The 14,684-nt window shown below is 45.3% G+C and overlaps 1 protein-coding gene across 2 annotated transcripts in view; it reads right to left on the reverse strand.

Moving 5' to 3' along the window:
• Positions 1-484: 484 nt before the first annotated feature.
• Positions 485-14,684, reverse strand: part of sox4a (SRY-box transcription factor 4a) — a 67,357-nt gene continuing 53,157 nt past the window's right edge. Inside the window, exons 4-5 of one of the 2 annotated variants that reach the window (XM_058048054.1) lie at positions 5,862-6,632; positions 485-3,420 (exon numbers count right to left, since the gene is read on the reverse strand). In XM_058048054.1, the coding sequence (XP_057904037.1) occupies positions 2,326-3,408 (1,083 nt within the window). In that variant the 5' untranslated portion in view covers positions 3,409-3,420; positions 5,862-6,632 and the 3' untranslated portion in view covers positions 485-2,325. Of the gene's footprint in view, positions 3,421-5,861; positions 8,637-14,684 lie in introns of those variants that run through there. The other variant, XM_058048055.1, reaches the window with a different exon arrangement.

Consider the following 14,684-nt stretch of genomic DNA (forward strand, 5'->3'; position numbering starts at 1 on the left):
CTCAAGGCAATACTCTTAACACTCATTTGCCTTATTATATAATATACACTGTATATATTTACATTACACATACTGTACCTCACACGCTGCTGCCTGTGGCTGTGGACATCTTATCTTATCTCCATGTTGACCGTGCCTTATCTTTCTTATTCGGCCTGCCAGCAGATGACCCTGCATACACCAAGAGAGACGGAATAATTACTATTGTCTCTTGTGGACCAGGGCGCAAATTGATACACACTAAATACCGCATCTTAGGGCTCGCTTTCTCGTCATATGTACTTGACAAATGAATGCATCCAGAAGGAATTAATTGGATTTGGGACCAGGACAGAAAAACACCCTCTCCCTCCCTCCCTCAGCAGCAGCACACCACACTCACCTCATTCTCCTCCTTTATTCCAGTCATGCCTTGCAGAAATGTCTGCCCCCACCCCCACCGCCAATGGATCAGTCTACGTCCCTTATTGCTCACATACACACAGAACGGCACGCTCCTCCCAGGAGGATTGGATCCTCTTTCTTGGATACAGTGTTACCATGGCAGCCACGTTTTCTGCACGTGTAGTACGAGACGGGAGAGGGTGAATGAGACCACTCCTATCGATTCACCGGCTCGCCTATTGATTCACAGTCAGCACTACAAACAACGCACGCTGAAATAAAAGGCAGTCGTGGAATGTACTTTTCAGTTCCAGCTGATTTTATTTCCTTCTCGAAGGAAAAGAAATACAAATAAAAACAACAATCTGTACAGAGGTCTGAGAGGCAGTGATTGACCCAAAACATTGGCTGTTTTTTTTTCTTTTTTTTTTCCTTTTTAGTTTTAACATCAAAACGATATTGGCATGATTGGACAAAACATGGTCATACACAGCATATTGCACAAATGAAAAAAAAAGATGTCTTGGAAAAGAGAAAACTCCTGGACCACAATCATCTTCTTCAAGGTGTCCAAAGATGGCCGTCCTAGTGCCTGTCGTTGATCATCATACATAAAACACACAATCTTTGCTTATAGTACAGTCAGTTTACATAAATATCTTCATGTTATTATTCTTTTAAAAATCTTAAACACAACAGCTATAGCTACATATACCTGAATCTGAAATACAAATGCTATTTTGCCATGCCATAATATAGAAATAAAAAAAAAAACAAAAAAACAATTAGCCGTTTGCTATACTTAGCCAACAGGTACAGAAAGGTTAAATACTATTTTGGAACAGATGAAGCACTTCATACACCTCCTTCCCTCCTGTAGGCAAAGTGGAATGAGTGTGAGATTCCATCCAGTGGTTCAAATAAAACTTAACGAAGAAAAGCACAGAGAGGTATTAGCTCTAACAGTGACACTCTGGGGTCTTTTTTTTTTTTTTTTTTGACTGGAGGCACCACTCGGTCTTGGGAGCCTCGGTGGTGCGTTTATGTACTTGGCTGGTGAAACTGGAGTCACTGTGCCATTAAGAAGCATGTGGGTAAAAAATACTGTAAACACTGTGTGAGGTCAGATTGTGCCAAACCGAGCCCACCCCCCCGCCCACCCCTCTTTTCTCTCTGCACAATGTTGGAGGCTACCCCTCCCTCGCTCCCCTCTTCAACTTTCTATAGATTTTGTACAAAAATACAAGTAAAAAAATCATGACGCACTCAAAAAGTGAGAGAGGTCAGACACTTTAAATAAGATACACTTCTAGCCCTTCCGCGCTGGATACAGACAGGTGTGTGTGCACACAAACACAAAAGACCTGCACGAGAACAATACTTCTATGTATCAAAAAATTTTGGCCGGTATAAATACATCAATATAAAAAAAGTCATCTTGACGCAGAGGAACTACAAACTTGAAGCACTCTAGGCAGAAAGGATGCAGATTGGGATGGGAAGGGGAGGCGTTGGTCCTGAATTGTGCACTGAGTTTTATTTTGAAGTCCTGCCGTTGAAAGAGAAGCTGGTGATCGTGAATTGTGTCCAAACCCCGAAAAAAGAAAAGGTCTCACACATTGCGTAATTACGCAGCAATGAACATGAAACAACAGCTAAATCCTCCTCATCCAGGAGAGCATGCGCGTTGAAGTACTTGCGGGAGGGGAGGGGGGGAACAAATACACCTGAATAACAACTTCATGGTACCAAGTGTCCCTTTTCCCTCCCTAATGTTCAGTTTCTTAGCAGTTCTCTTGTGAGAAGTCAGTTTCTCTCTGCGTACATTCACTCCTCCTCTGTGTCCAAATGCAGACTAAGCATTTCACCCCCACGTCTGACGCACCAAGCGCACCGTCTCCTCTTCGTCACGGTTTGTCTCCACCTGCCCCTCGGCTCCTCTCAGTAGGTGAACACCAAGTTGGAGATGGTGGACTCCAGCCAGTCTCCTGAGATCATCTCGCTCACCTCCCGGGTGCAGTAGTCGGGGAAGTCAAAGTGGGAGCCGGCGCCACACTCCCCGAAGCTCCAGTCTAAGTCCCGGTCCAGCTCCGCGTCTGAGAACCCCATTCCGCCCAGAGACATGCTCTCAAAGCCGGGGCTCGGGTTCAAATCGAGTCGCTCGTCTTCAAACTCTTCGTCCGAAGAGGAGGAGACTGACGACGAGGAGTGCGAGGCCGATGGTGTGGGTGAGGACGCGCGGGAGTACCTGAGGCGGGCGGTGTGTGACGACTCGCTGCCCCCGGGGCTCTGCTCCTCGTACAGGCTCAGTGGGTCGCTGGACTCGGCCGAGCTGCTCAGGGTGGGACTCGCCGGGACTCCCACGGAGGGGGGACCGCTCTCTAAGCTCCCTGCACCGGTCAACGCGAAGCTGCGCCTCGCCTCCGCGCGCTTCTCGGGGATCTGCCTGGCTCCAGACCTGGATTTGAAGAGGGTCTGGTGGTCACCGGGGGACGAGTGGTCCTGACTCAGGGGGGTGGACTTGCTGCTCTGCTTTTGCGTCCGGCTGGTTGCTTTAGACGGGGGGCTTCTTTTGGCTTTGCTGCTTCTCTCCGAGCTCTTCTCCTTACTCGCCCCACTCCCGGACTTAACCTTCTTCCTGGGCCGGTACTTGTAGTCTGGGTAGTCGGCCATGTGCTTGAGCCGGAGCCGCTCCGCCTCCCGGATGAAGGGGATCTTATCTGCGTCTTTCAGCAGCTTCCAGCGTTTGCCCAGCCGCTTGGAGATCTCCGCGTTGTGCATGTCTGGAGACTGCTCCATGATCTTCCTCCTCTCGATCTGAGACCACACCATGAACGCGTTCATGGGTCTCTTAATGTGGCCTGTTGGGGTTTTGCACCAAGCCAAGTCGTTCCGCTCCCCGGAGGAGGGAGACGCCGGGGTGGGGGAGACATCCATCTCCAGGTCCATCTCTCCAGTGTCCGTGGAGTCCCCGGCTGGGGAAAGAGCGTGGCCGCTTTCTGTGTGGCTCATGTGTTGCACCATCCTTGCACCCCACTGTGCGAAAAAAGTGCGTAAAAGTGCGTAAAAACAGCACACACTCTATCTAAACACTTGTTCTTTTCAGTTCACACAAAAAGTTTCTCCTCTGTTTGTCTCTCTCAGGCTCAACTTTAGTAAAGAGTCAAGAAAAAAACACGATCCAAGCGTAAACTTTCAACTGCCTGTGCGGCTGAAAACTCGGCCCAGTGGACTGAGAACACGCCACTGTGGACGGCACCAGTGCGAGTCCCTCAAGTGGACGTCTGCAGCGCGGTTTGTGTGTGCGGTTGAGGAACCATGTGGCTGAATGGAGCAGCTGCGCTTTCTCATAGTCTCCTCGTTTCCTGCGCGCTCTGTCAAACGTTACTGTAAACACAACAGCCACAGAGTCCGGCTTTATAGCCTCCTCGCGGGGCACCACAGCCAATCAGCGTGAAGCTTTTCTCTAGGGTCACGCCTTCTCTCCTTCTCATTGGTTGGAAAACAAGACATGGGGAAATAATAATAATAATAATGTGCAATGAGGATCGGTGTGTCTGACCTCATTCCTGTCAGACTCTGGAAGGGAGACCATCTATTCATCGCACCCCATATTGTGATTTATGTACTGCTGAAATCAAAGTTTTCATGTAAATCACCAAGTTGGGCGCAATACCGAGGCAAGGAGGTGACAAGCAGCCATGTTTTTCACAGTTATACGACTATAGCTCATGTTGTTGATGGGCTTACCACCAGCGATTAAGAGCATGTAACCATCCAAAAAGAATGTTTTTAAACACTGAATATGGCTCCGCCAAGGCTAAGCAGTACCCCCCCAGCTTCCAGCCTGTTCACATGTCCATGTCATGTAGGATCACGTTATATCCTCTATGTCGCTAGATGTCAGGCTAGAGCCAAAGGGAGCCCATAGAGCGTGCATGTGGAAGTGTGTGCGTGTGTACAGTAGTTCTATATATACAGATCTGTCTATCCTTAAACAGAGATGATGTCATGAGCTGCTACAGATGACTGACAGGCTAAGGCATGCTTTCGTAACACAACCAGAATGAAAATATGTTTTTATGTTTTATTTTCCATCAGTTCCTGGATTTTTTTTCTTACATAACGCAAGTTATGTAGCCACCTATTTTATATTCAGAACTAACAATGTTAATACTTTGTTTGGTTTTGAATAGATGGGCAACAAGAAAATTAAAAGACTGCATCCATCCATTTTCTTCGCCTTATCTGAGTCAGGGTCACAAGGGCAACAGTCTCAGTATAGAAGCCCAGACTTCCTTTTCCCGTCCCTCTTCCAGCTCCACCGGGGGACAACAAGGCGTTCCCAGGCCAGCTGTGAGACATAATCCCTCCAGTGTGTCCAAGGTCTGCCACCTCACCAGGGAGACATCAGTCACCCTAACAGCGTAAACTCTGGCTGCTTGTATCCGCAATCCTGCTCTTTCAGTCACTACCCAAAGCTCATGACCGTAGTTGAGGTAGGAACACAGACCGACCAGTGAATGGAAAGCTGTGCCTTCCGGCTCACCTCTCGCTCCACTAGGATGCTTTGGTACGACACACGCTGAAAACACTTGTTTTCCACCCGGGGAAAGACCTCATTCCCAACTCAAAGGGTGCAAGCCGCCTTTTTCTGACTCAATCGTGAGCTCAGTATGTTCATAATGTGCTCAAAATGCAATTAATACCATCCATTTTCTATGCCTCACTAAGGGTCGTGGTGTTAGGCTGGGGTTGACTTCGGGCAGGGGCGGGGTATTAGTCGCCAGTCAATTGCATGCAAGGCACATACGTATAGACAAAAACAATCTTTCACATTCATACCATACTATGGACTATTTAACATGCAGAACAAGCAAACTTGGGCTACATGGTGGTTAGCGCGCAGGCCACACAGCTAGGAGTTTGATTTCACCCTCGGCCATCTCTGTGTGGAGTTTGCATGTTCTCCCCGTGCATGCGTGGGTTTTCTCCGGGTACTCCGGTTTCCTCCCACATTCCAAAAACATTCTAGGTTAATTGGCGACTCCAAATTGTCCATAGGTATGAATGTGAGTGTGAATGGTTGTTTGTCTATATGTGCCCTGTGATTGGCTGGCCACCAGTCCAGGGTGTACCCCGCCTCTCACCCAAAGACAGCTGGGATAGGCTCCAGCTCCAGCGGTAGAAAATGAATGAATGAAATGACTCCACACAGATATGCCTAACGCAGATTCAAACCCAGATCTTTCTAATCTCCTGATTTTGTGGCTAAACACTCATCCACCGTGCGGCCCTGCCATTCATTTTGTAGCAAAAACAATACAAGAGTATATACTGTGTGTTTTTTTTTAATGCTAATGATAATAACGTTTGGAGAAAAAAGCCATAATACGCCACAGTATTACAGAATTCTAAGTATTTTTTTACAACAACATGAACATAAGTATTCACAACTCAATATTGCGCAGACACACCTTCAGCAGCAATTCCAGCCTTGGATCTTTTTGACGACGATGCCAAAAGCTTGGACCTTGAAAGCAGCAGACATTTTTTGTAATCCTTCCCCCTCATGGGTCATCAACTGTGGGACCTGATGTAGACAGGTGTGTGGCCTTTCCCAATCATGCCCAATCAGCTAAACCTACAACAGGTGGACTCCAATGAAGTTGAAGAAAGACCTCAAGGATGATAAGTGGAAACAGGATGCACCTGAGCTCAAATCGACTTATGTACATGCAATATGAATACTTTCCATATTACTTATATTATATTTACTATATTATATTTACTTAGTAAATTATATCCTAATATGAAAAACACTAAGTTGATGGTGGGACAGTGCATCTCCTTCATAGTCCATCATGCCCTGTGATGCTTATGTACTGTATAAACAATGAGCTCCAGCATGTGTCTTTCATCACAAGCATGCACCTGCCACCATATTTGTTATCCCCGTGTCTACTCCTTGGCCCCAACGCACACGCTTAGCAAACACTCACTCATCATGTCTTTCAACAGGTAAAGCGGGTCTACCTGTAATCTTATCTTGCCGTTTGAGCTGCAGCTGTCAGGTAGTTTCCACTCTGTCACCGCTGGCAGACGTCCCGCTCAGGCTGTGAAGGCGATGGCAGGGTGCAGAACGCCATCACCACCGGCCTATATCGCCACCGCCATCTTCAGAGCTGCAGGATCCCTGGTGCTTGTACCCCGAATACACCAACACTTTGTCTGGGCTTTGTTGACGCCTGGAGGGATAGTGTCATGATGAGAGAGTGCGGTGGGAGAATGGGACTTGAACAATGACATCATAAAACTGACAAAAAAATAAGGGAGCATGCTGTGGTGTTTGTTGTGCATGCTGATTTCAAGACATGTAGTTGATACTTGGTATTAAGTAAGGAGTCGTCCAGGAGGAACAGTCTCCTAAAAAACTGTTTATTTATTAGGATGGAAGCAGCTTGGTAAACAATACTAGTTTGTACTCATTTATAACCCAAAAGGTATGCTGGGAAGCCCACATGCACACTTCCCCAACCAGAAGTTACCCAGCATGCCTTGCAGATTGTAAATTAGTATAAAAATAGTATTGCACTTTGGTATATATCACGAGCGGGTACACTTTTTGACTCTTGGGTCCATGTGGTCATTAAAAAGAATGTACTTCCTCACGGTGAAATAAAACAAAAACAACACATCCACAGCAAGTTAACACATCACACGAATCAACTGCTACAAATATTGTACGTGGGTGATAAACAACAACTAAAAAAAATGTTATTTCCAAATGCCCGCAAGGCATGCTGGGTAGTCCAGCAGCAACTGTGGACAATAAAACACTCAATAAGAAGACGCTAACTCCTTCTTTACTCCTCTGACGACCTCCTCGTCATGTTTTGCAATTAAGCAAAAAATGTGGCAAAATGTTGGAAGAAAAAGTACCACAAGCTACCCAGCATGCCTTGTGACCCAAGTGTGCTGCTATAGCACTGCAAGTCATGCTGCCGGCTACAGTTCCGATATGAAAGGTTTAAAAAAAGGACTTTGGAAATGCAGGTGGGCTGGATTAAGACGCTTGCCTACCCCTAGTATATTTGGTATAGTGTAGTACTCGGTCTGCTATTTTATGGTCCTGGGAACATACAGTAACTCCACAGTTACACAACTTTGTTCTACTCAATTGACTTAACTATGCTTAATAAATAATAATGCTTCTCAAATAATGCATTTGTGTCATCAATTTTCTGTAAGCAGTGGTGGATGTGACTGACTGCATGTCAGGGTGTTTATTCCATTGTGCAAGTGTACCTAATGTGTTTTTTAAGCGTCATAAGTGAATACTATCATTTGCAATTTTTATAGCTTCAGTATAACTCCAAAAGCCCCGGAGTCAAGTGTTGTTCAATGCGCATCCAACACGTGACGGCGTGTGTTTAAATCTTTCTCTTTACACACCGTTGAGATTTATGATGACATGGGCCCTAAACAGACAACGCCAGCGAGGCTAAAGTGCGTGTTTCTCCCCATGCAGTCAAACGGTGGTATTCATTACGGGCCCTCTTGCCTTTTTTCAGCTGCCTAGGAATGACGCGCCTGTTTGACCTGCCTGCTCGTCATCTGGGGTTGTGGGGGTCACACACAATAAGGCCTTTGTGTGCCTGCCTCGGAGTGTAAATGTGTGTGCATGTCCAATCCGAACCGAACTGGACTTTTTCCAGAGATTTTTTTTTTTAACCAGTGGGAAGTCCCTCTGCAGCCAGAAGTCAAAGCGAGAAAGTGAAGACTAAGCAGTCATTTGCATGTGAGCACGTTTTCTCTCTTTGTGAGTCATCCTCAGGCCACTTTGTCCCTTGTGTGTTTTGTGTGGATGTGTCAGACAGTGCAGGTGGCCGTTCCACCCACCTTGTGCTATCAGTCCTTACACAACAATGCTAACAAACAGGGTTATTTTTTAAGCTCAATTTGCATTGGATCAGTTTTTCTGACCACAAGCTTACATTTGGTTTTGGTTTATAAGAGTTTTCAAAGAGTGAGGCGTCTTGAGATTTGACATAAATAAAGACAAATATTTTTCAAACCTGTACAGCTAACTTCAGTTAAACCAGGAAATATTTTTTTGGGGCGGGGGGTGTAGCAGTAGCGGCCTCAACCGTATTGGGCCTCTAAACTCCATATTGATCTTTTGTAGTCGGGGCCGGCTCTGCAGTGGGGCAATGGGCGAGGCCCTAAATAAATGCCCCGCCCCAATCAAAATTTTAGAAGTGAAAAGACAGCTCCACTCATCTCTCATATCTGATGCCCCCCCCCCCTTCTTCCCTCGCCTCAGTTAAACATCCAATCACTGTTAGTATGCAAATGAGTCAGGAGAAGTGCTGTGGTGTCAGGTTTCAAGACAAAGTACAGTACTACAGATGTAATACTACACATGTAGTACTGTACCACATCATGTGTGTGCTTGTGTAAATTGAAGCAGTTGTACCTCATGATGTCTTTCAAATGAGAGAACCAAAAAGCTAAAAGAAGAGTATCAAGAAGTCAATAAGTTCAGCCTTAGTTTACCAGAACCACAACACACTTTCACCAGGGGCAACTTTTTTCGTCTCTACTCTCCACAAAAGCACTTTATTGTCGAAGTCAAAGCCCACAGCAACATTATGTATGCATGTATGTTCCACTAAAAGCCTTAATTGTGTTGGTTTTCTTGTCTGCTTTCCTCAAATGTGGTTTCCATTTATTTATCCATTGGACCATGTTGTCAAAGGTCAGAGTTCAGCAGGAATTCTGCCCCAAATCTATTTTCAACAAACTAGATGGAGATGGGTATTTCCAGATCTGTTGCTATTTTGTCAATATGCCAAATTACACCAAATTTGGTGCATATGGAATCCATAAACGGTCCATAAACGGTCGCTGATTTGTTTTTGGCAAATGACCTTGATCAATGGTAAAAGTCACTGAGGAAGGACGTCTTATTGTAGTTTTAACAAGCGTGAGTCAGACTCTTCTAATCGCACTGCGTTGAAGAAAAGGAAAGTGAAAAGTGAAGGGGAATGAGACCACAAAATGCTGCATGGCGGATCCAAGCCACTTCAACGCGGCGGCCATCATGAAGGATAAAGAAGATATTCTTGAACATGTGAAATGATCTGCCATGAAATTGATAGTGGTAATGTTGTACTGTAGTGGTCTCCTTAGAGCCTCAAGCCCAGACCTAAACCAATTGCACGTCTATTGTGGTGTGAAGGGAGACGGGATGACATGCCATCACTATCTGAAAGATTTGGAGATTTGGAGCACCAAGTAAAAATGTGCTATGCACCATAGACTCGTTTCGAAAAAGGACTGCATGAAGATTTATTTGTTATTTCTTTTATTTATATACGTTCCCACCAACACATTCTGGTTTAATTCTATTTTTTTAATGTATCTAAACTACTCTGTGTGACAAGGACAAGGGACTTCCCATTTGAAATTTGTAAAGCATCGCTTTTGGAACAGCAAGTGAAGTCAAATGACCAAAAAGTCAAGTGCGTCAAGTCGTGCGACTGCCGCACGCATGTCCCAAAACTTTCTCGTATGCACGCAAGCGCCCAAAGACGCACAAACTCGCCCTCGATGCAAAGCAGAGGCAGTTTAAGCACCAGTCTACTGCTGCACAACTCAGACATGCGGCGCAGTCAAATCAGGAGGGCAGACACACACACACACACTCACACACACTCGCGCTGACACACAACCATCTACTCCAGCAGTCTCACAGCACTTTTCCAGACACTCTGATACAACAATCTTTTTTGCATTGTGTGGACCGGGAAGGAAGGAGCACACAGCGGAAGCAGAGGAGAAGGAAAAGGGGAGAAAAGAAGGAAAGCAATTTCAATGGATGCCGAAGTCGTCAACAGTACATTTTGTTCTTTTGCAAATTTCGACTCAGCCGCCGCCGTCGAAATCGACGTACGCTGGATGGATGCAGGTTGGATACTTTTGATCGCTCGGAGTTGGATCCCTAAAGATGCATGGGTGGATTTACTGCAAAACAGAAACAAGCAGTTTTTTTCCCGACTTTGTGATGGATCAGACTGTGGAGTTTGCTTGCTTTGATTGTCTGGGAAAGAGACAGGAAGCATTAGGCAGAAGTTAGTCACAGGGGGAATGTACAGTGCAGAAATGAAGGATGGGGGTGTGTGGGGGGGGGGATGCAGAGCGCGTTCTGCATACAAATCCCCCCCCTAAAAAATATCCCGGCTCGTTGCATATCAGCGGTGATCTTCGTTTTTACCTTTTGCTTACTCCCTAGAAATTAGAGCCACATGCATGCAAACAAGAAATGCTGACTAAGCGTTGAATGTACAGACAACCCCTATATAACCTTGCATCCTCCTCCTCCCTCTTCCACAAGAAAATCATCCTCCAGGCAAGTCGTCTGTCCTCATGTAGCCCAGGGAGGCGAGCGCTGTCCTCAGCTCGCCCTAGCCAGCCGCTGGTGGGGGTCGACGAGGCTCAGGCGTGTGGAGCTCGGAGACCCCTGTGCAAGCTGCAGACAGGCTCCAGACGCACTGACCTACATCAGCCTCCACCAGACGAGCAGAGAGCAACGGAAGGAAGGAAGGAGGGAGAGAGAGAGAGAGTGACGAAGAGGATGGATGGGAATGCAAACATTGATTGAATTGTGCATAAAAAAATGCTTTTTTTCCCCCCTCGTATTTACAGTATCTCACCTTACTTGCCTCCCATCGCTTCCCTTTCTGCCTCCCTCCATCACGTCAGTTTTCTATGATCTTCATTCCACCACCCAAACATCTCTCACTGTGGGAGGATTACTAGTCTCTGGCGTGTCTACTTATCTGTCTGCGGAGGAGGGAGGATAGTCAAGCGCCGCTGATGGAGTCTTATTGCGAACACTTTGTGCCTGCAGAGGCAGCGGCGTGAGGGAGGCTCTGCAGTGCGGCAGAACGGGAACAATTTGTGCTTCACCCATCATGAGGACATGTATGTGTATGTGTGTGTGTGTGTGTGTGTGCTTGGACTATCCGTGTTCATTCCTGCAGTGCCTAACTCTCTACATGTGATCATTACTCCATGACGACAATAAACAAGGATCAATTCCAATAGCGAGGGAGATAGATCAGGCTAACGGGAGCGCGGCTCTCCTGGGACGCCGCGTGGCCGTGGAAGTTAGTCTCTCATGTAACATAGCTCAGGCACACTAACAATGTCTTCTTTATGCTGAGGTGAAATCCAAGGGGGTAAGAAGTGGACCCGGTAAGGTCAGCGACACTCACAAAGATGTAATGGAAGACGGTGCAAACATTTAAGGGTAAATTCCGTCGTGTCCTGTATAGCCTCAGGTGATTTATTGCGAGCTGCCAGTCCAAGACGGACCCCCGTGTTAAGGCTGCAGACATCGAAGAAGTGGTTTGCTGTGATTGAACAGATCCGGGATGATAAAACTAAACACTCTCTTACCTTTTCACACACTTTCAAATTGCATCTGTCACTAAAATGACAGCTTCTAATAGAGTAGAAGTGTAAAAGTGTTTTGTGTTGGTGTGGAGAGTAACGGAGAGCCGTCATTCATTCACAACCTAAATTGAGACGATATTGGCATGGTTGAGGGTACGCATCCCTAGTCATCAGTCCTAATAATCTCATTAATGTCATCGACTCTTAAAAATAAAAAAAATGTCCTGAAGCTAGCAATAATTGGAGAGCGTCCATCCTATAGAAGTATAATTATAATATCACATATATTAGTAGAGATAATGTGAAAATATAGACCCGAGTTTGCATGTTCTCCCTGTGCATGCGTGTTTTTTTTCTCCGGGTACTCCGGTTTCCTCCCACATTCCAAAAATATGCTAGGTTAATTGGACTCCAAATTGTCCATAGGTATGAATGTGAGTGTGAATGGTTGTTTGTCTATATGTGCCCTGTGATTGGCTGGCCACCAGTCCAGGGTGTACCCCGCCTCTCGCCCGAAGAAAGCTGGGATAGGCTCCAGCACCCCCACGACCCTCGTGAGGATAAGCGGTAGAAAATTAATGAATGAATAATATAAAAATATATGGACAAGGGCAAAGGAAGCCGTTCTTAGACCTCACGGTCAAGCATTGCAAAATTGTGAAACCCAGCAGCAACAGAACCAATGTTGCAATAGTACTAAACTGAGCTGAGTAAAGCAACCAACATTCTAAAGCGCATGCAGAGGTAGATGCCGACCACTCATGAAACTTCAAATGGAATTGTGCCATTCTTGTGAAGTTAATGCAAAAACAACATCAGGAGGTTGCCTACAGCCACAGACGCTGATGCCACTGTCACTCATTAGCCTTTGTAGACCAATCACCCGGTGACTATAAGAGACTGAATAGAGGTATACAATGTTATTGTAAGCAAAGATGAGTAATGGTAATGGTTTTATTTCATTTATGCATCAGTTTACAATTGAGTGCATCCCATAATCAGTTCACAGTTCCACATGTCCAAAAGGAGTAGGAAGAAGCAAAGCTTATTAAATCCTACCCCTCCATCTTACTTTTACAATCAGTAACTGTTACATTTGTTCACTTCCTGCTTTCCATAATACAGTTTAGGGTTTGTTTGTTTATTTTTTAATAATGCACCTCGTACCGAAGTACAAGGTGATATGACCATACAATGACATAATGGGTACCATAGTAACTATGGTCATTATAACAAACATTATAACAATAGTCACATAATCCCAAAATGGCCTAATTCACTGAATTTAGTGCTGCCATACTCTCTCTTATGAGTATCATAGATGATGATGTCAGAGCAGTTTTGTTGTGAGTCCCACCATGATCTTGATGTTCTTGAGCAGTCCAATGTGTGGGAAGTTTAGCATTTAGAAAAGTGCTGGACGTCCAACTTGGAGGAGCAACATTGGAAACATAATCTACTCAGAGTCAAACAGTGTTGCCGTTCCTTTTGTGACAGCTTCCGCAGAGCTCTGGGTCAAGCCCATGCTCCACCAAAGCCTTAGAGCTGTCGTCTGGGTTCTAAAGTGTATAGACAAAGACGATGGCATGTTTCCTGCTGCTTGATTATGGCTGAAACTCTGCAGACCGGCGCAGCTAAGTTTCAAAGTGAGTCCAGATAGAGACAGATAGCGCCATCAATGTATACTTTGGCTTTGAGGGGGAGTGATGAGGTCCAGATGTAAAGAAAAAGTGGGTCACCACACTAAACATGTGCCAGACCCTATATTTCCCTGTATGTACACTGATTGAGTATACATATGCATAGATGCCAAGTCAGACCATTTCCCTTCCCGTCTCCCAAAATAGCACAGACTTGAGTGTCTGTCGACTTCCATCTGGCATATATCTTACAAGCCTACAGTATCTTCATGCATGCATGGCTCGTCTACAGTAAATCGCTCCATCCTAACAACAGGGTATGTTTCACGTCTTTTGTCTTGGAAGTCCTTCTTGTGTGACACCCAAACTAGTAGTTGCCTTAAAACCCCCATACCCTTTCATGCCGGGCTCCTGCCATCCAAAACAAAATTGTGGTTTTCTTTGTGATGAAGACTTTGAAGACGATTGGATCAGGATCAGCTTGATCTCTGGCGGTTGTTTGTTTGAGGCTTTATTTGCATTGTGAACCACACTAAATCAGCAAAAGTCCAAGACGCATGAGTGGTTTAGAGCAGCCAACATACACTCTGATAGTATGGGATACCAAGGAGCAGTCTCCATGACAACATTTTCAACTAAGAATATTTTTTGACAAACTAAATCAATTTTGTTTCAGAGTACTCTAAAAAGTATGTTACCACCAAAAAAAAATGATGGCTGCAATTACGTTAATGACTGCAACTAGTGGAGATGCACAGTCACAGTTAGCAGATCAAACAAACCCCCCTGGGACCAAATGAACTGGCTTGAGACCACCAAGAAGAGGTCGTCTCAGAAGGGTTGCAAATAAACTCATTGGTTCAGCTGTGATGAGAAAGCAATCTGATCAGAATCGGTTCCAGATGAACCAGTCAGCTTTGATAACACTGATTTGAGGTTGCATACGGACCAACCTAATAAGCCACTAAACTAGTCTTCGGCTTAGCGTATTATGAACAATGTCAACAAAGGACTCCATGATGTGCTTATTGGAATTGTTTCTTCCACTACTCTGACTTCCTGCTTCATTTTTTAAATGTTCAAATGTAAAATTCAACATCTGATTCAGACCAAAGAAAGATCATGTTCATCTGCAATTAGCATTAATGACCCCCTCTTTTACTGAGACACCAAGATGAGTACAGTAGACCCTGTAGA

The sequence above is a fragment of the Doryrhamphus excisus genome, chromosome 14 (assembly GCF_030265055.1).
Source record: "Doryrhamphus excisus isolate RoL2022-K1 chromosome 14, RoL_Dexc_1.0, whole genome shotgun sequence".
Classification (NCBI taxonomy): Eukaryota; Metazoa; Chordata; class Actinopteri; order Syngnathiformes; family Syngnathidae; genus Doryrhamphus; species Doryrhamphus excisus.